This window comes from Anopheles marshallii, chromosome 2, assembly GCF_943734725.1.
Source record: "Anopheles marshallii chromosome 2, idAnoMarsDA_429_01, whole genome shotgun sequence".
NCBI classification, from domain to species: domain Eukaryota; kingdom Metazoa; phylum Arthropoda; class Insecta; order Diptera; family Culicidae; genus Anopheles; species Anopheles marshallii.
The window spans coordinates 39631797-39651001 of record NC_071326.1 but is presented as its reverse complement, the minus strand read 5'-3'; the positions used below and the strand labels follow the sequence as shown (position 1 = coordinate 39651001).

Here is a 19205-nt window from a genome sequence, read left to right as displayed (position 1 = left end):
ATGAACAGTCTTTACTTTTATTTTACACAGTGTGCTTGTTTTGCCAAATAATAGCTTAGGGTCATTATCTAATTTATAATTCAATACGATAGTAGACGGCATATACTAATTTTCGCTTAACCTTTCCAGACAATGATCTCCTGTGTGTTACTGGTCGGACTGCTCGTCCTTTACATGATCTGGGATGTGAACTACTTCCTGCGGTGCGTGGCAACCCTCGGCTACGGTATGCTGTTTCAACGCAATCGTAAAGTTACTGAGCAAACCGCCATCTACGGCCTTTGCACGACACAGGACGTGGACATCTTCATCCGGCACATGAACAATGCTCGGTATCTGCGGGAACTGGACTTTGCACGGTTCCACTTTTACGGTCTTACCGGGATCTACGGTAAAATTAAGGCCAAACGTGGCGGTGCAGTACAGGGAGCTTCCAGTGTGCGCTATCGACGCACGATCCCAATCTTTACCGCCTATAAAATCACCACCAAGCTGGTCTGGTGGGACGACAAAGCCATCTATCTGGAGCAACAGTTCGTGACGTTAGCGGATGGTTTCGTGCGTGCCGTCGCCATGTCAAAGCAGTGTATTACCAACGTTGACGTGCTGGCACTGATGAAGGAATTCCCTGGTGCGGAACAGAGGCCACCCATGCCGGAGGAATTGAAGCTATGGCTCGATTCGATTGAGATGTCTAGCCAGAAGCTACGTAAGGATAAGTAGGATATAGGACGCAAACGTGCCGGATGATATTCCGTCTTCGGGTGTTGATGGGGGGCATTATACTTAAGCATTTTGTTTTGGGAACAAAAACAAGGGTATGGAAATTCTTGCCATTGCAAGAAAACGCAATTAAATGATATTTAGTATGTAAGTACTTTTCTACAACATGCTTCATCATCTCAGGTATTACTTGACAATAAACTTTTCGGAATATTGGTACACAACGGGTGAGAAAGGGTTCTTTTTTTTACGATGACCCTTTTATTGAGGTATATAACACTTCTACCCAACCCCCAGGCTCTCCGTAGTGCACTTGTCGAATAATTTACCCCTTTGCTTATGCGTAACCTACCTAAAACCTATGACTGGAACTAGAACACTCAACATTCGAATGGAAGAAAAGCTACAATATCTTCCGCACCCCGACCCAGTTCACTGTCGACGGTGCGTTTTAACAGATCAACATACGTGATGAGATATTTGACCAGATTTTCATCCAGGAATATCACTATCTTACGCTCGCTATCATCAGTTGAACCATCCCGTTCGTGCTCATCACAACCATCTTCCAGCATTCGGTCCATCGCCGTTGTCGAGCTGGTTTCATCGTTCAAGAGCAGCAGTCCCGAACGGTCCATGTCCTCCTCCGCACCACTCGCCGTGGACGATCGCTCAATGTCTAGCACGACAGATCGCTGATCAATAACTGTTGGCTCGAGCACGCTATCATCCATTCCGATCGCTTCTTCGCTCTGTTCTAGCGGCCTTGTGTTGTTCATCGTAGTGTTTGCTCTGTTGGCCGGAGCGGTTTTGCTGGAAGAGTGCTGGACCGCTGCATTACCAACGATCCGTGGAAGCTGCATGGTGGAATCCCGCACAAAATCATACGTACGGCTCGAGATCGGATACTGATCGTAGTCCGAGCAGGGTGGTGGTGGAACCTTGGGACGAACACGAATGATGAGCCTTGTCGCGTCGCTTTCCTCGTCCGTATCGAAAAACACTGTTTTCGGATCGAGCACCTCCAACAGTTGGCATTCGTGTACGTCGTACAGCACGAGTGCCTTGCTGTAGATTGCAACCAGCACCAATCGATACTCGCCGTGTGTAGCTAGCGTGGCCTGGACGGTGAATAGGAGTGATCCTTCGCCGACGGCTTGCGGTTCCCAGAGTGCTTTGTGAGGAATTGGTTCCAGCCGCTGCAACGATTGCCGCGAATGAAACTTCGGTGTGGGCAGTGTGTTGTAACCGACGCTTTGCAGCATTCCTTGCCCGGTCAGTGCGACCAGTTCGGCCGCCCCGCTGATCGGTTTGGCAAAGGCTCCGACAATTCCTTTACCCATACCCGTCACTACACCAATCGGATTCGTGGCCTGCAACGGATGATGTGCTAGTCCACCAACGGCTCCGAGCAGACTGATGCCGAGTCCGGTAAGGCCCTGGGTGAACCCGTCCGTCATGCCCTGTGGTCGACGGCGTCGTAACGCATCCGTACGTTGCACGTGTTCCGTATCAAGCGTTAACCGATCGAGATTGCGTGAAACGGATTGGGCTAACTTCGTGACCGAATTCACCGTACCAGCGGTGATGTTTCGTATCAGCGACGCAGAACCCTGAGTAACACCTACCAAGAAACCCCACGGTCCGCGAAACAGACCCTGCACGGGCAAGGATACAAAATCCCGCAAACCGCTCGTTACGGAGCGTGCCAACCCGCTCGGACTGCCTAGTATCTCGAGCGAACCGATCACCCAACCGCCACCAAAGATCGCTCCGGACAGGTAGTGCATGCCGACCGCATTACCAAACTTGATCGGTAGCGAACGGACCGAGCGTCGTTCGAAGGCCGCAAATTCGAGCGGACTGTGATCGAGCGCAATGTACAAGCGCATGCAGGCGTGCACGGAAAGCAGCACGGCGAGCGGTTCGATGCGTACGCACCGGAATTTGATCGGTTCGGCCAGGTAGCTTGATTGCTGCATCACAGCGCGCGGAACGAGCACTTCTCCCGGTGCGCAGCGGATGCGAATGGGCGTTACATCGCTATCTCGCTGCTCGTAAAGCATACCCGCCGGAAGACACTCCATCAGGTAGTCAACTAGGACGTTTATGTATGTATCCTCGATGTACGCTCGGATAGGATTGATCTTGAGCCGCAATGCCTCCACACCGGACCAACCGCCATCGGTATCGCCATCATCCTCAACGAGATCACACTCAACGGTAAATAGCGCAACCTTGGCTAGCTGTTCCAGCTGATCTTCCAACCGGTAAGGATTCGGTGGAGATTGGACGGGTAACTTCCGTTGCTTCGTTTCGTGATCTTCACTGCAAAGCACGACCGGGAAATCGTAATCTCCGCTGGCGTGCAGTTCATTGTCCACCTGTATGTTGGCACAGTGCAGTGTGGCTTGGTTTGCGTTGCCGCTTCGCTTCGCTTGGAAGCCAATACGCTCGAAATTGAACGAGATGATGTCCTTCTTGAAGCATGATTGTCGAGGCTCGTCATTAAACAGTGTGATCATCACCGTTCGAAAGTAACTCTGCACGAACTGTTCTTTGCCCGAGCTAGACTGTTCATTGTCCGAATCATACTCGATCGATGGGCAATCCTTATTCGACAGCATCTCTTGTGGGGTTTCTTCCGATTCCGAGGGTGATGTTGGTTCTGGAGGCCGAATCGGATTGGATAGACGCGTTCGAATATCTTTCGCCGAAAATTCCAAATCCTGACTGATGTAGTCGATCACTAGTGCCGCCGTTCGGTTGCGCAACTTCATCGCCAACTTCAGGTCTCCGTACAGTGGAATGTTCAAAAAGATGCTCTTGTCCTCATCGATCTTTACCGGGTGTGACCACCGGATAGCACTGCCACTGACACACGCAAATATAAGGGCCGTTTCGGATTCTTGTGGTTCCGGAAATAGATCATCGAGCGCGGGCGGTGTGTAGAACACCGTCTGCCGGGAACCCACCGTCTGGAACCAGGCGAAATTACTCTCCACCGTTTCGGCAACAGCTGTCGCAGCCTTGTTCGGTTGAACCGTGTCCGATTGGGCAACGTAGATGTTGAAATCGGTCCGGTTTTCGATGGCATACGATGGGCACGGATCGTCATAGATCGAAATGTGCTGTTGGCCCTGATGCGATACGATCGACAACGACAGTGCATGATGCCGCCGGTCAACTGCATCATCGTGCGGCACGCTAAGTGACTTGCGGGTGATTGGTTTGTTCAGGAAAATTGGAGCCGAAAATTCGCTTCCATTCTCCCGTCTCTGGTAGATGGTTAGGTAGTGGTTAAAGTTGGTGCTGGACTTGATCTTGCCCTTGCGATGCGATACATTGTTAAGCATCGTTATGACCGTGCCTTTGGGACTGTGGAAGAGATTCGTGAGACAAATTATTTTTAGTTCAGTTCAAATCAGATTTCTTTCAAGCAAAATACATACTTTTCACTTTTCACGCCATTTTTAGGCAGGCTGTAGCAGCAACTGTGCGGCCCAGAGTTGCTTAGCTTGAACTGTTCCAACCGTTCATTGGACGGTAATGCGAAAGACCAGCAGTGTAAATCAATGCTCGAATAATTCGTCACGATGAATTGTGAGGCCAAGATAAAGATTCGAACCTTGTTTTCCGTTAGCGATGTTAATACTAAGTTCATAATCTGAAACGAAAAACAAAATGCTTTATTAACATTATTTAAAACAAAACATCTAACAGACAGGGTTGAAGAGTTCGATAACGGGAAACACTGTTCAGCGACGTCTTTTAAATTCCGAACCATGACCTATGAAAAAGGGGCCAAACCACGCTGACCACATCCCGTGCCCATTGCGAATTCACTGAACTCCATTTTTCCCACTGACCCGTATGTGGCGACGTACTCATTCTCGGACGATATTATCTGTTATCAGTCAGAATGTAAATTCCGTATACACATCAAATAGCGTCTAAATCCTGTCGTAGCTCAACTATTCAAACGTGCAGAAACCCCAACACCTGTAGCCAAATGTTGGTAGTTTGAAAACATATTTATTTTGTAAATAAAACACCATCAAGCTAAAGGCCAAACAGGGTGGTATGAGATGCATAAAATCAACTGGTAAAAGTAACACGCGACACATGGACAAACGCCACGATGGAGCTCGACTGCGTCTCACTGGAAGAGGATGATGTTTTCCTATTGCTCTCGCGAGATACGCACAACCGGATTGTACAGCTGATAACGTCGTTTACGTTTCTTTTCGTACCAGCCAAACCAATACATTGGCGAGCTGATCTCTCTCTCTCTCTCTCTCTTTCTCGCTCTCTCCCATACCTTACAACCCAGCTGCTAACAATCGAACGCGCAATGCAAACCACATACGCGGCAGATAAGTGAGTCTTCTCACTGGGTCTCATAAAAATCAGTCCCCAGAGGTGGAAAACAGCCTAGTCAGTGTATTCGCGGAGTCTGAACCAGCAGCACGCTCATTACCGGTGTCGGAAAGTCGAAATAGTATCACCCTTCGCCGTACAGCCACACTCGGTTTACCAGCCATGGAATATCGTGTGAGCGCCCCGGAGGTACTACGCGAACCTTTGCTAGTGCCGGAAAAGTTACTAATGGGACCGGGACCATCCAATGCACATCCGCGCGTGCTGGAGGCGATGAGCCGCCCGATATTGGGACATTTGCATCCGGAAACGCTTAAAATTATGGACGACATTAAGGCGGGCATGCGGTACCTGTTTCAAACGAACAATGCGGCCACCTTCTGCCTGAGTGCGTCCGGGCACGGTGGCATGGAGGCAACGCTGTGCAATCTGCTCGAGGATGGTGACGTTTTGTTGATCGGTCACACCGGTCACTGGGGTGATCGGGCGGCCGATATGGCTTCCCGGTATGGTGCCGACGTGCATATGGTGCGAGCCAGCTCGGGCAGTTCGCTCACTTTGGACGAGATTCGTAAAGCCCTCGAAACCCACCGTCCCTCGGTGCTATTCCTAACGCAGGGTGACTCCTCCACCGGAGTGCTGCAGGGATTGGAGGGTGTTGGAGGATTGTGCCGGGCCCACGATTGCTTGCTGGTGGTGGATACGGTTGCATCACTCGGCGGAACACCTTTCCATATGGATCGTTGGGAAATAGATGCCTGCTATACCGGTTCGCAGAAGGTACTCGGTGCACCGCCGGGCATTACGCCAATTTCCTTCAACCATCGCGCGGTGTAAGTGTTGAAAATTTGTTTGCTCATCGCGACGTAATTGTCGTTATCAAATGCGCGTCGTGAGCGTTGATTACCCATTTTGTTTTTTGAATTCCTATCTTTTGCTCATTTGTGGCTACCTTGGACCTTCATGGAACTACGGATTACCGGCCGAAAAAAAAAATCCCCATCAGCGAACGGTACAAACGGCGCCAGACGAAAGTGAAAGTGTACTATTGGGATATGTTCTTGGTTGGTGACTATTGGGGATGCTTTGGACGACCACGCATGTAAGTGTCCACATTGTTACCCAATTAATTTTGTTTGTTATACAGCTATAATTATGGAAGATGCAATATATCTATTCGAATTACTCAATATTCCACAGCTACCACCATACGATATCTTCAACCCTTCTGTACGGTCTCCGTGAAGCAATTGCGATCGCCTGCGAAGAATCGATCCCGTCCCTAATTTCGCGCCATCAAGATTGTGCCAAGCGACTTTACGATGGACTCGTTGCCCTGGGTTTCGAACTGTACGCGCAGGAACGCGACAGATTGCCAACCGTCACCACTATCCGAGTGCCGGCGGGTGTTGACTGGCTGCTGGTATCACAGCATGCGATGAAAACCTATCTGGTAGAGATTAGCGGTGGATTGGGACCGACCGCTGGGCAAGTATTCCGCATCGGGCTTATGGGACAGAATGCTACCAGTGAACGGGTAGATCGGGTGTTGCAGGTATTCCGAGATTCCATCAAAGCCGTCAAGCCAGACTTTGTGTTCCGTAAGAGTGTATCAAAAATGTAAAGCTGCTTACACGAAGTTTAGCAAGTTACAAGGTTCCCAAAACATATCAACGTTACCAGAGGAGGTTAACTTTAGGTATCTGCAAATCCACTAGCAATAAAACGATACTTACCCCGAATTCCGTGCGGATATTTATATCGATTGAACCTTCCAGCGGTAAGACGGCATACCCGTTGGGCGATTGCTTCTTCGTGTCCGTGCTGTCGATGTAGATCAGCTCGGAATGTAGCGAATGTCCAATGCTTACATTCATTTCCAGCGTGAAACCAGTCTCCACGTGGAACGGCATAATAATGCTGTTTGGTGCAACGATGTTTACATCACTGGTTGAATAATTCCTGAGCCGCACTTCACACCCCAGCTGATTAATGAACAATGCCCACGGTGCGATGTTGAGCATCAGGCAGCAGGACATTTCGTAGGCAGCGGAACAGTGGTACAACGGGAAGGTTGCTTCTTGAATTGAGTTTTCCCGCCGCCATCGAAGTTCTTCCTCGCGTGAGCACGGCCAATTGGGTAATTGTCGCCCGTTGCGTAGCGCTATGAGTGCGTTTTCGATGTTACGGAAACGGGTCGGGACTTGGAAAAACGTTTTACCGTCTATCAACCGGTACGATAGCAGTGCCTTGCGCTTGTCCTCACCATGCGGTGAGTTAAAGTCCATCCGGAATGCTAGCTCATGCTCGTCGGAGTACGTGCCGGCCACGTTCAGTTGCTTTCGTTGTCCTTGTCCGTAGATCGAAAAAGACTGGTTTAATTTTTCCTCGTATGCCTGTAAAGACACAAAGAATGTTCATTTTAATCATTGATATCTGTGCCCCATATCTCTCCTCGAATAGCTATCTTACCGTGGTGTTAACCGTTAGCAGCGATTCTACCATAAACAGTGGCCAAACGATCACCAACACACGCTCAAGCACTTCACCATTCGCGGCGGGTGCTATCTTACTGTCAACCAGCTTTTCACGCACAATCCTCACCCAATAGCTGATGTATCCTTCGCGCGTGATCGTGGACGTCGGTATCTTTACCAGGTACGGCATGCTTCCTCCGTTCATGATCTCACGCAACGGAACATCGCCCGACCACACGACCCGCCCATCCTCGCCATCGATCGCAATATTCATCGTCTGCTGATTTTTATTATTGGCCGGCGAAAACAGGTTAGCACTATCTCCAGCAGCCACCTGGAAGCTGGTAGTCGTATAGTTACGATCACTGTTTGGCACGATTTTGTAGTAACGATATTGAAACTTTAGCCGCTGCGAGGTCATGTTGTAAAACCCAATCTGTCCTTCAATCGTGATGCTACGCTGGGTGTTACTACTGCTACCCTCGGTGCCATCCGCCGTGAGCGATTCTATCCGGATCATTAGCATCTTTTCATCCTCCATGTCTTCCTCGTAGATCGATTGTACGCAAACTTGTTGCAAACCGTCCGTTGACACATCGAACGGTTCGGTCACTACCTGTGTGTTGCCCTCGGTGAAATATAGTTGCAGCTGCTGACGCTGCCGGCAACTTCGAAACGCGTACAAACAGAGTTCACTCGGCCCAAGGTAGATCATTTCGGTCGTTCCGTTCTGTCCGAACTTTACACCGGACTGAGTGCGGTTACAAACGATATATCTGCTGTACAGCACAATCGGTGAGTCTTCCTCAGTCGTCGACGTGCTTCGATTCCACATACGTTCCGCAACAGCTAGGTTGTAACCAATGGAGGGACCGTATCGTATGCAGATATCATCCGATATAGTCCGTAGCTCGAGTGATCGCTCTCCAATCCAAGCGTAAGCCTTCATGTTGCTAACTTCTACGGCATTCTCGAACGTAAAGTAATTGTAATCGAGCAGATCGCAGTGCAAATTGAACTCGACACCAACGAACACATCGAGATTGTCGTAGATTGTACATAGGCCGCGCAGTCGGTGAGCATTGAGCATGAGGAACTTATGTGCTCCGAAATCAGCCGATTCTCTGCAGAGTCGATATCGCTCGAAGGGTTTCGGCAGTTGGCGTGCCGGAGTCAAATGCACATGGTTGAAAAGATTTATCTGCACGGGTTTCAGATCGATCGTTACTTCCAGATTTGGTACCAGTGCTGCACTGAACATGGAATCAACTCGCATACAGGCAACAAAGATCTTTGGGTGCAAACGGTATGGCAAGCTTACCACTCGTTGGCCGGGCAAGTAGGAACTGTCCGTAAGCACATCGGTGATGGTGGTTAGCAATGTTCTACCTAATCCATTTCCATTCCGTTGCTGTGCAGCGTCCTCGTGCTCACTCGTGCCGATCACCTCATCATCTTCATCTCGTGCTCGAGCCATTCCCTCGTCGTAAACCACGTTCTGTGTCATTACTATCCTCCAAATGGCCGATGCAATCTTACGCTGCGGTAGCTTGAGAAACGTTTTCTCGTTCTCGGAAAGTGTAAACTGGCACACCTCCACGAAAGTGCCATTAATGTCTGCGTAATGTTCCAACTTGCACTGGATGTTAACCGACTTGGTTGTGTTCATTGGCACGGGATAAACGATCACTTGATGCAGCGCTCTGGGTTGCGGATAGCGCCAACAGATGATGCCGACCTCGCGGTTGATGATTTTTATCTGATACGGCAATGGAAGCTCGTTAATTTTCATACTTTCTATGAATTGAAACGCTCCGGCCCTGCAACATAAACCCGTAGGGGAAAAATAAACAAAGATTTAGAAGAAGAGAAAGACGATAAAGCATGGATATTTTACCTCAGATCATCCTGGTAGTATTCCTCCTGCATCTCTTTCGTACGCTTCTGTTGAAACCGTGGCGGTACGATTGGTATCAGCAACTCGCGACTCGGCGTCATGTTTGCGCTTTGCACCGTAGAGATCGAATCCTTACGATCGGTTTCTTCACTGCGCAGCGCGTCCAGCATTACCTTTTGGATTAGGTCCAGTTGTTGAAAGATGTAGGGAATTAGATCCAGTTGCAGGTAAGACGATTGCAGCTTAATCTGGACGAGTGGATCACGCTTCCAATATTCCTGTGCAAGAGTCAGCAGCAGTTTGAAGGAGAATGGATGAAGGATGACAAACGTTCCAGCGCTGAACAGTAGCTCGGCCAGCTCCAACTCAAACACGATACGCTCCGGTCGTTCTTGTACCCTTATCGTTGAGTGTACGGAAGAAAGCGATAGTTTCATGTTGTAAAGTGCCGGCTGGCTAGTATCTTCCTCTAGCAAGTGCAGCATCACCTGCGATAGGCCTATTTGAATCTTTTCTATATCATACAGGTGCGATTTTATGAGCATAAATTTGTTTCTACTCAGCACAGCCTTGGGCAATGGTTTCGTTGTTCCCGTGCCACGCTGCTTGCTTACTTTTGGTGGGGTAAAAAGATCGTCCAATGCTGCCACTAATTCCATCATCTTCTTTACCTTGCCATGTGAGAGGCTCAGCTTGATGGGGCGTTTAAAGTCGATCTTCAACTCACGGCTTTTCTTTGTTAAACTATTTACGAAGCGTGTTTTAACGATCGGTTGTGGAATACCAAGCTCATCCGGTTCGCCGGACACCGTTTTTGCGATCGCCAGTTCGTCTACTTCTACGGTTAGATCGAACAACGATAGCTGAAGAACACGTTCCAGCAAGCTTAGCGATACGAGCGCATTCGGTTGTACTAAGACTAACTTCAACGCAGGCTTAGCGTTGCTACGATCTCGCTGCGTGTACACATTTACCTTAAAGTACCCACCGAGAAGGCATACCTCGTACGGGACGATCAACAGGTTTGTGTTTGATGCCATTGCAGAAGTCGTTCGTGAGCGTAACGGTTTTGAAGTACTTTCTGAAGAAATTGAGGATATTTTACGATGTCGCTGGGTGCTACTTTTTCTGCTACCACTCGAAATTGGCCGTTTGCCATCGGACGTTCGATAAGATTCAAGTCCGGAATCTTCCTCGCACTTCGATAGCTTCGAGTTACTCCGTCGAAAACGCGTCGATGGTGCAGAATCGCGATACGATCGTACCGATTCTCGCCCTGCATCTTCGGCATTGGAGGTAAACGTGAGGAGACTTCCCGTATCGACGGAACTATTACTGCGCGACATTCGAGCATTTGACACAGAATGTCGTGGAGATTCGGCAGGCGCCGGAAACATGTAGTCACCGATTTGTTTGCCTTTACTCAGCAGTCGCTCGGCAAGCTGTACCTGGTCCAAATCTATATCCACCACTAAATCCGACATACAGTTTAGTTCTATCGCGCGGCTACAGATTAGCACGTTTTTGTAGATGATACACGGTGCATAGATGGCCGAAAAGTTGAACTCTTTAAACACTGTCACCACATCGAAATGAGACGTTCGTTGAACGCCCTGGTGGAGATTGTTCCACTCGAATGCTGGATTATCGTGATGTGTGGTAGATGTTTGCTGGTCGTGCAAGTACTTTACCACGTCGCTCCAAACGGCAGTACTCAGCGAGATTTCCTTCAACAGCAGCTCATACTGGCGATCTTCTATTTTCGAACCAGGCACATTTAGAATGCGCATCTGAGCCGCTTTCGTGTACACGTCTGGCCGTAGTGGAACTCGGCAAATAGGATTTTCTACATTATGATGTACGGTGATCGAATTGATCTTCATAATGTACACCGAGCAAAGTTCGCGATCATCTGTTGATCCGGAGCGTAATGGTAGAAATACCGTAATACCCTTACTGGCAAACAGTATCAAAGGTAAATCTTTTACGCCTAATACCGAATTGGCACACGAGTTGGTACCGAAATCCTTTTCCACCACAAGCGATGCCGTTGCCGACGTGGTGGGTTGCAAAACATTCATCATTCGCACACATTCACCGAGCAAATCCAGATCCAACCGCAGATCAACCTGTTCCATCTTTATCAACACCTCCACGAGGGTGTCATTGTGCTCGCGTGACTTTCTAACCGTGTCCCACTTGGTGTGAACATTTTGTGTTTCCGCCCGAGTGACTGTCATGTTGAAAAATGTATCCGTACCGGTCGCTTTGCTTGATTCGCTTGCTTCCCCCGTTTGCACCGTGATGGCAAGGGCTTCGTTACGCACCCATCCACCCGATGCATGCTGGTGCGTGCCGGATGCGACGCTTTCTTGCCATTCGTAGCAAGCACCACTCATGCCACCAATTTTTGCTTTCATCTGCGAGTATATCTCCTGTTTGTCGAGCGAATAAATGATGTCCTCCAGTTCGATCTTCAGCTTGATACGTTCTTTGCGCGTTCCGTCTTCACGGGTGATGCAGCTAATGGTCAGCTTTGAGAAGGTCCACTGTAGCCACAGTGATGGCATCATACGGCGACCACCATGTTCCGTTGAGGTCGTTTTCTCTTTGAGCGTTTCATCTGATCCTCCGCTCGAATTGTGAGTTATGTCGAGAAATTCGCGCAAATCTATTGCGGCGATTGAAGAACTTCCGCCACCTGGTAGTTGTGGAATTTCTAGAAACTGATGAACGGTTTCTGATTTACTCGTTTCATTGGGATCGTTTCCAGTGGTTTGTACCATCGGTAGTTGCATTAATCGGTCTAAAGTGGCCCGCAACAGTTCCAGCTGCTCTTTCATTAACGTTACACGGAACGGAGTGGTATCAATGTGGAAGCAAGCGGATGAACAGGATGCAGCTGCCGCCGACTGTTCATCATTAAAGGTCAACACCATCGATATGTTTGTTGTCGTTTCGTCCAGCAGTTTGTTCATTTCGCCACCCTGGTACGTCCAGCTGGATGCGTTTGCGAGCGAAATAGTCCACGGAAAGCTTTCCTTCTCCAAAGGCCAGACGGATTTAGCGATGCTGATCGGAAACCGATTAATATAGCCGGACAGTGTTTGACACTTAAATGCGGAATTTACGGATATTAGTGGAAGTCTGAAAATATAAATAAGTGATCATTAGTTGCTGATAGATCGAGCATTAATAATCTAACCATAATGATACTTACTTAATCATGAATATTTCATTTTGCCCAAACTCATCCTCCAGGGAGTCGCTCAGCGAGTGAAATATGATATTATTCAATGGAAGACACACGGTAAAGTGGCTCACTTCCAGATGGAAGATAATCCTTTTTGCAAGCTTCGCCCAAAACTGTTTATCTTCAGCAGAATCTGCGGCCCGTTCCGGTGAAGTGGTTCGTGGTGGTTCAACATCGTCTACCCCGAGTGTGGACGGAGGCCGTCCGTGCACTATTGGACCCCCGCCCGGAACGCCCACCCCTTTGCCCGAACTCGAATGGACCGAAGTAGCCGGCGCAGAATGTTCCTTCTTATCGTCACTTCTTGCCAAAGGTCGAAGGTTCGGGTGTGCCGAACGATGGGCATATTTCGAAGAAGAGACACCGAAGCGACGACGTTGCGAAACGACCCGATCCATAAGCGGTACAGCCCGTTGCCAGAGATCGAGAAAGGCTAGAAAATTTGGATCCAAATTTAAGCTCAGATCTAACAACTTTGCATACAGCAGTGGTGGATGTTCGATGGTGGCATCAAGCTGCTTGGGCAGCTGTAGTATGACCGTGAGGAAGTCTTCTTCCGTGGAATGGTCAGGCCACAAAGCGGTGAGCGATTTTTCGGTGGCTGCATCGTACTGATACGTGAGCAATTTTAAATTGCGAGCCAGTAGCTTGTAGCAATCCGTACGGTCCGCTTCAACCTTCCGAAGATGAACGAACGAAAGAATCAGATCAGCTGTAGGAAGTGGAATTTGCGGTTGGAGCAAAGGCTCCCATTCGATGGTGGGTGTGTCCTGTTCTGCCAAGAGCGACTGTACGACAGAAGTAGCCGTAAGCGCTTGCAGCGGATTGGTGATCATTTTTAAATCCGTGACTGTTAGATTGTGTTCCGTCTTGTTAAGCTCCCCGTTGGGCCACAGCGATGGATGGATCAATGTGCGCTGTTGATAGTTCATACTGACCGCTGTGGCTATTGTGGTGTCGCTCCATCGCGAGTGATGAAGCTGCAGCTGCAAACGCTCCAAGTTACCGGATATCGATTGGTAACAGGCATCGAACAGTTTGGCCGGTGGTTCTGGTAACTGGCAGGTGGTGTAGACAAGCCGATTCGGATAAAGTGGTGCCAGAATGTTACATTCGACCCGGTTGAGCTGCACTGTTAGAGATGGTTTAAGAGGAGGTGTCTGTATCTTTCCGCTGCTGTGTTTTCGAAGCAACAAATTCTCCGTAGATCCGTGATCGAAAGTGTGCAGTTCTATTGTGGGACTCTGCAGCGTAATGTGGATCTGTCGTAGAGGAATCTCGTGCATAAGTGCATCGTAATCTTCCGCAGAAGGTGGTGGCAGCTGAGAGAGCGTTGGCATCGCTTTATCCTCATAGTACGGTGGATATTCATAGATATCTTTGTACGATGCAAGCGTCCGGAATCGATGAATCGTATCGGCTGAGATCTTCGCTCGGAAACGTCCCACAAAGACGCGTATCATGTACTTTTCCGCCAGATTGCTAAACTCCAGATCGCTTCCAAACTCGGACGTTCGTCTATCGTCGGGAAGCTGAACCTCGTGGATGATATCGATAGCAATGGCAGGGAATTTCTGCAATAAATACTCCTGGCTGAAGCTGCTTAAATGATAATTCCAGTTTACGTTATACTTCCTATTCCCGCCGGCACTGTCACTAAAGAAGGAATGGTCCAGATGGGTTGAACTTTCGTCCGGTTGTTTCATCTCGATCGATTCGAATATTTCCCGCACGTTGCACTCCCGATGTCCGCATGGACAATCTTCTAGCGATTGTACCTGGATGCGCGATATTCCCAACGTGACATTGAACCATTTCAGTCCACAGGCGATCATTTCACCGTAAAAATTGTAAAAATCGAAACGCAGTATCGGATGGTACTTGATCTTTTTGGTCGTGCCCACCATTCCATCGCCGATTAGTTCCTGCGTTTTGAAGATTATTCGCAGCTGATCGATGTACAAACCCGTGTGCAGTACGCGGAAATCATGCTCCTCTGAGTGATCGCTTTCGTTCTCTTCGGGAAAGAACGAAGGGAGCAAATTCCAGGCCCAGGAAAGCAACGATTCTTGTCCCGCATCGTCTTCCTCATCTAGACCCCCTTCCGCGACGGGTTGCAGTGGTTCGGTTTTGATTTTACCCTGCTTAAGCGCCAGCGCTAGATCGAACAAACGCATCAGCATTGGGAACTGCTGCGATGACACGTTAAAGTCGAGGAATTTGGAATGTACATCAATGCGTGTCAGCGAGGAGCGATCGTGCGATGCCGCATTATACTTTACCAGCATACGCAGTTGTAGAGTGCTCCGGTACAGTACCGGTTCCTGGCATACCTCAATCTTGCCAGCTGAATTGCGTTTGTCCAAGCAGATCGTCAGGTCGACAATGTTTATCAACTTCCGCAGGGACACTTTCGTCGGGGACATGTCGATGAAGGCCGGGTTCCAACTACCATCGGCCGATTCCATCGATAGCTGCTGGATGTTCATCGACACAACGATATCCTCCTCGACGTACTTCAGTATCACGTTGTGGCAGCGGATTGTAATGTTGTTCGCTATCTTACTGATCAGCGAAGCCATGTATCCCGGCGGAGGAGTTTCTTCCGTACTTTTGCCCTTGCGCGGAGGTTCCCGCTTTGGCACGACGTTCCGTTCAATTGTGTCGCGTAATTTTAACACAAACTCGATCGTGTTGATGGTGATGATGATTGGTTCCGAGGCGATCTTCGTCCATGGCACGCGTATGCCGAGTTCGTGTATGTGACCGGAAAGAAAATTAAACGGCAGCTGCAGCTCTTCCTCTAGGACATCTAGCTTTAGGTCCAGGTTTTGGAATACCACTTCGCCACCCCATAGTGATAGCTGCGAGTCCTCAGGACGGATGTTTTTCACGTACTTTTCCACGTAGCTCAGAATGATGGGTGTGATGTATGATTCGATTTTGAACATCGTGTTGCACTTTCGTCCCACGTACAGGTTACGATGTAATGGTACACCCAAGATTATCACTCCTTTCACGGCCGTTTACTACGCCGAATAGCAACAAAATCGATGATTAATTCCTTTTGATCCTCACTGCCGTCACGTTATCGCATGTTGATTCCGATATGGTTTTACTGCAGCGTAACTGATAAGAAACCCAGGCCGAACTAGAATTTTGCTATTTCACTTAAAATTTTGATTTCTAAATGAAGCCCTGTTTGCTACTGTGAGCTCAAGAATTAAATGGTTTGCTGCCTGTTTTACCGCCTGGAAATTACTACGGTAAATTTCCCACGACTACTTTACCACGCAACAGGAGTATATCGAACGTAAACTGCATGATTCACCATGTAAAAACTGCACAGTTGGCACGTTTTTGAGTTTAGCACTTTAGACGAGTTAGCCTCTCAGCCGCCGATCTGTTTTATTTACCAAACGTTACACCTGCTGGTGGCGGATTACGGGGGATGGAAAAAATAGGCCACACATTGTACGGCTTTTTTTTTCGTTGCTTTTCTTCACGCCTCCTGCTTGCTTGCCGGCGCGACACTTTTCAGATGAAAATGTTGTTGTGCTCCATTGCAATATCAACAAACGCAATCAATGATCTGACAGCAAAAACATTGTAACGCCCGGCATGTTTATGGTGTGCGGTTCAAAGGGCCCTTGTAACGGTTTGCTAACGTGTTTACATCGGGTGATATTTAAAATGTCCGTTGTAACTAGCATAATTGGAAGTGTACACTTAAATATTACTGTTTTATACTATAGAGGTTGCGAGTTTGCACTGTTTAATATCATTTGAGTGTTTTCATCACCGTTTCATCATCGTTGTGCTCCCAATACACAAGGCTGACTACGAGTAATTCATGTCACAGATAGCCAGTAATAAGGCAAAACAGACCTAAAAAAGGCAGGCGCCAACATAACCGCCAACGGCTGTAGAGCTGTTCAATCCACAACAATAAAGATAAACAATCCATTCAAGCTTATAACATTTGAGCAAACAATCAAAACCGGCGTTCGAACTCGATAGGTAACTCGAACTCTTGTGCTTTACTTAACAAAGATTGAACTAGACACATGATTGAATACAACAAATGTATGTGAATATCAATGATAAACTACGATAGTGTAAATTGTACATTTTCAATCAAAACCATAGTAACCTCATCTGGAAAGAATCTCCCTCTAATTGCATGTCTATCGTACTGGTTTTATTGCAGCACTAGAAGGGGATTTAAACGTTCAAGTGCTTCGAACATCAGCAGTATCTGGATTTTCTACAGCCATTGATATTTTATTCATTCGCCCACATTGCACAGTGTGGCAATGTGGCAATGGAACTTGTTTATGAAACACGTCCAGCTAGTTCAACAAAACCCTGCTACTGGCACACACATCCTGTTTCTGCAAAACCACCACAAACAAGTTCATATCGCATAACAATGCGTCCGAGACCCACGATCAAGAGCATCGGAAACGAGATTATAAGATTAGAAATTGTTTAAGCTTTTCGTTCACGATCGTAAGACGACGGACCGTGTTGACCGCGGACACGTTGGAATATTTTTTTTTGCGTTTGCCTCCACACGTTGGCATGCCGACGTATCGTTTAGTTTTCATCGTCTTGAGCGTGTTCTTGTTCTTGAACAGCTTCTTGGGGGCTCGTTCGTGCGGTCGATACGAACAAACACACTACGCAACCATTCCACATCGCGTGGTTCATCGTCGTCTAATGGTTGTTTTATTTATACAACCAGACAGACGTCGGCTAGTAGAGCGACCGCGAAAGAGGCAAATAAAATGAGGAATGACTGAAAACTGGTTGGGGTTTTTTTTCCGGTATGTGCATTCGGGTTTTTACACACCAAAGCTATATATTCTGCATTAAATTCTACACCCAAACTCCGTAGTTTTGAATCGAAAACAACCGGTACTTTTCATTTGAGGACACAAATGCCACAAGTCGTATTGCATGTTGTTTGGCTGAGATGTCGTCATGCTTAGCTCATAACCGGCTTTTTAGCAGGGACCTCTTTCTCTCCCAAGGTGACGTCATGAAAAAGGTGTCTACAGAGGGGAAAAACACTCCCATACTATGCCATTTTTCGAGAATCTCACGCTCGGGGGGAAAACAAACCGATTTTGCTCGACAGAAAACACTTTGCGTTGGACAATTGGACCAGCTTGCAAGGACGTTTGGAGGTTACTGGCCTTACGGCGGAGAGCCGGAATTGCATCATGTGATGGGCGCGGAAAAACAGGACACAAACACCTCATTACCGATCATCGGTAAAAAGGTTGTTAAAACTCTGAAGCAATCATACTCAAAGTTTTCAACATCCTTTCCGGATCGGCGTCCATCTGAATTGGCTTTGATCCAGCAAAAGGTATACGCTAAATGCTACTTACATCAACAAACCGAAATATATACCTGAGGCTGTTGTTCTCGTGCTAAACTGTGCTGGAAATATTGCACTGCGGATTCCGCTTTTCCTAAAATAGATCTTCTCCGATTTTAATGCCATTTCAAGTAACAAACGAACGCATTACCCGGTGATCGGTTCCAACCCGGGATCGCAATATATTATACATTCGATGATGATTACCTTTTTAAGGTCCGACTTCGAGCATTGCCTGGCTAATGCATTCAACGTTTAAAATTCAATGCTAAAGGCAGCTCGCGTTGTTGCGCAACGGAATGTCAAGTGTCGCTCGTTGCGTATGAAATAAAAGTTTATCAGGAATGCTCAGCAGCAACTGTGTAATCGAGCAGTGAGAAGTGTTGGATGAATCTGAAACAGCATTAGTGAAGGTGATGCACTTTCGATGCTGCATCTCTGATTCTGAAGATGAATAAATCGTTGAAGAAAGGAAATGAATATCGAAATATCCTAAATTGGATAAAGATCCTTTCGATCGCAACAGCCTAACGCAGCAGGATTTTTATCAATCAATCTTGAAATTATAACTAGAAATAGCTCCCCCACAATATCTCCTACATAAGTGCATTAAATCATCAATCTCCTAAAATTCAGAAACTCTGAAGAATCGTTAATCTTCAGAGATGGCTAAATGTTAAGAGTTCCATTACTCTTCAGCGTACAATTCTTTTGAGTGTCAACTCCTAACTTCTGAGTGATTCTTCAGTGAAGATGCAAAAGAATGATTCTTCCTTGAAGATTATTTGAACATATTCAGCTAAACATTCAGTTAGGTCCATCATTTTAAGACTTTGACTATGAAGACTGCTAAATAACAACAGTAATGTTCGAAGTCAAGTATCATTAGGGGCTCATACCCTGTTTCGGTGTCATGCTGGAAACACCGGGCGTATTTTTCGGTTCTATTTCCAGAACCATTAAACCCACTGCAGACTTACGGCACGATGACGAAACATTTCCAATTCTGTAGAAATAACACAGTCAGTGTGTATGCCCCATGCACAGCTATCGGGAATTCCCTTTTGCCCTACGACTAGGGTCGTC

The 19205-nt window shown here is 47.6% G+C and overlaps 3 protein-coding genes across 3 annotated transcripts; 2 read left to right on the top strand and 1 right to left on the bottom strand.

The window, feature by feature from the left end:
• Positions 1–132: 132 nt before the first annotated feature.
• LOC128708120 (protein THEM6-like) lies at positions 133–723 on the top strand. Its single transcript, XM_053803079.1, has one exon. The coding sequence runs from the start codon at positions 133–135 to the stop codon at positions 721–723; it is 591 nt and encodes a 196-aa protein (XP_053659054.1).
• A 380-nt stretch (positions 724–1103) lies between these two features.
• Positions 1104–15681, bottom strand: LOC128710480 (intermembrane lipid transfer protein VPS13B). The gene is made up of 6 exons (XM_053805534.1): positions 12698–15681; positions 9478–12624; positions 7576–9400; positions 6840–7499; positions 4176–4390; positions 1104–4101 (listed from the first exon to the last, which is right to left on the bottom strand). Exons 1-6 carry the CDS (start codon positions 15679–15681, stop codon positions 1104–1106), a joined length of 11829 nt encoding a protein of 3942 aa, XP_053661509.1.
• Positions 5266–6727, top strand: LOC128710481 (alanine--glyoxylate aminotransferase). Its single transcript, XM_053805535.1, has 3 exons — positions 5266–5936; positions 6110–6205; positions 6304–6727. The coding sequence occupies exons 1-3, from the start codon at positions 5266–5268 to the stop codon at positions 6725–6727; spliced, it is 1191 nt and encodes a 396-aa protein (XP_053661510.1).
• Positions 15682–19205: the final 3524 nt, after the last annotated feature.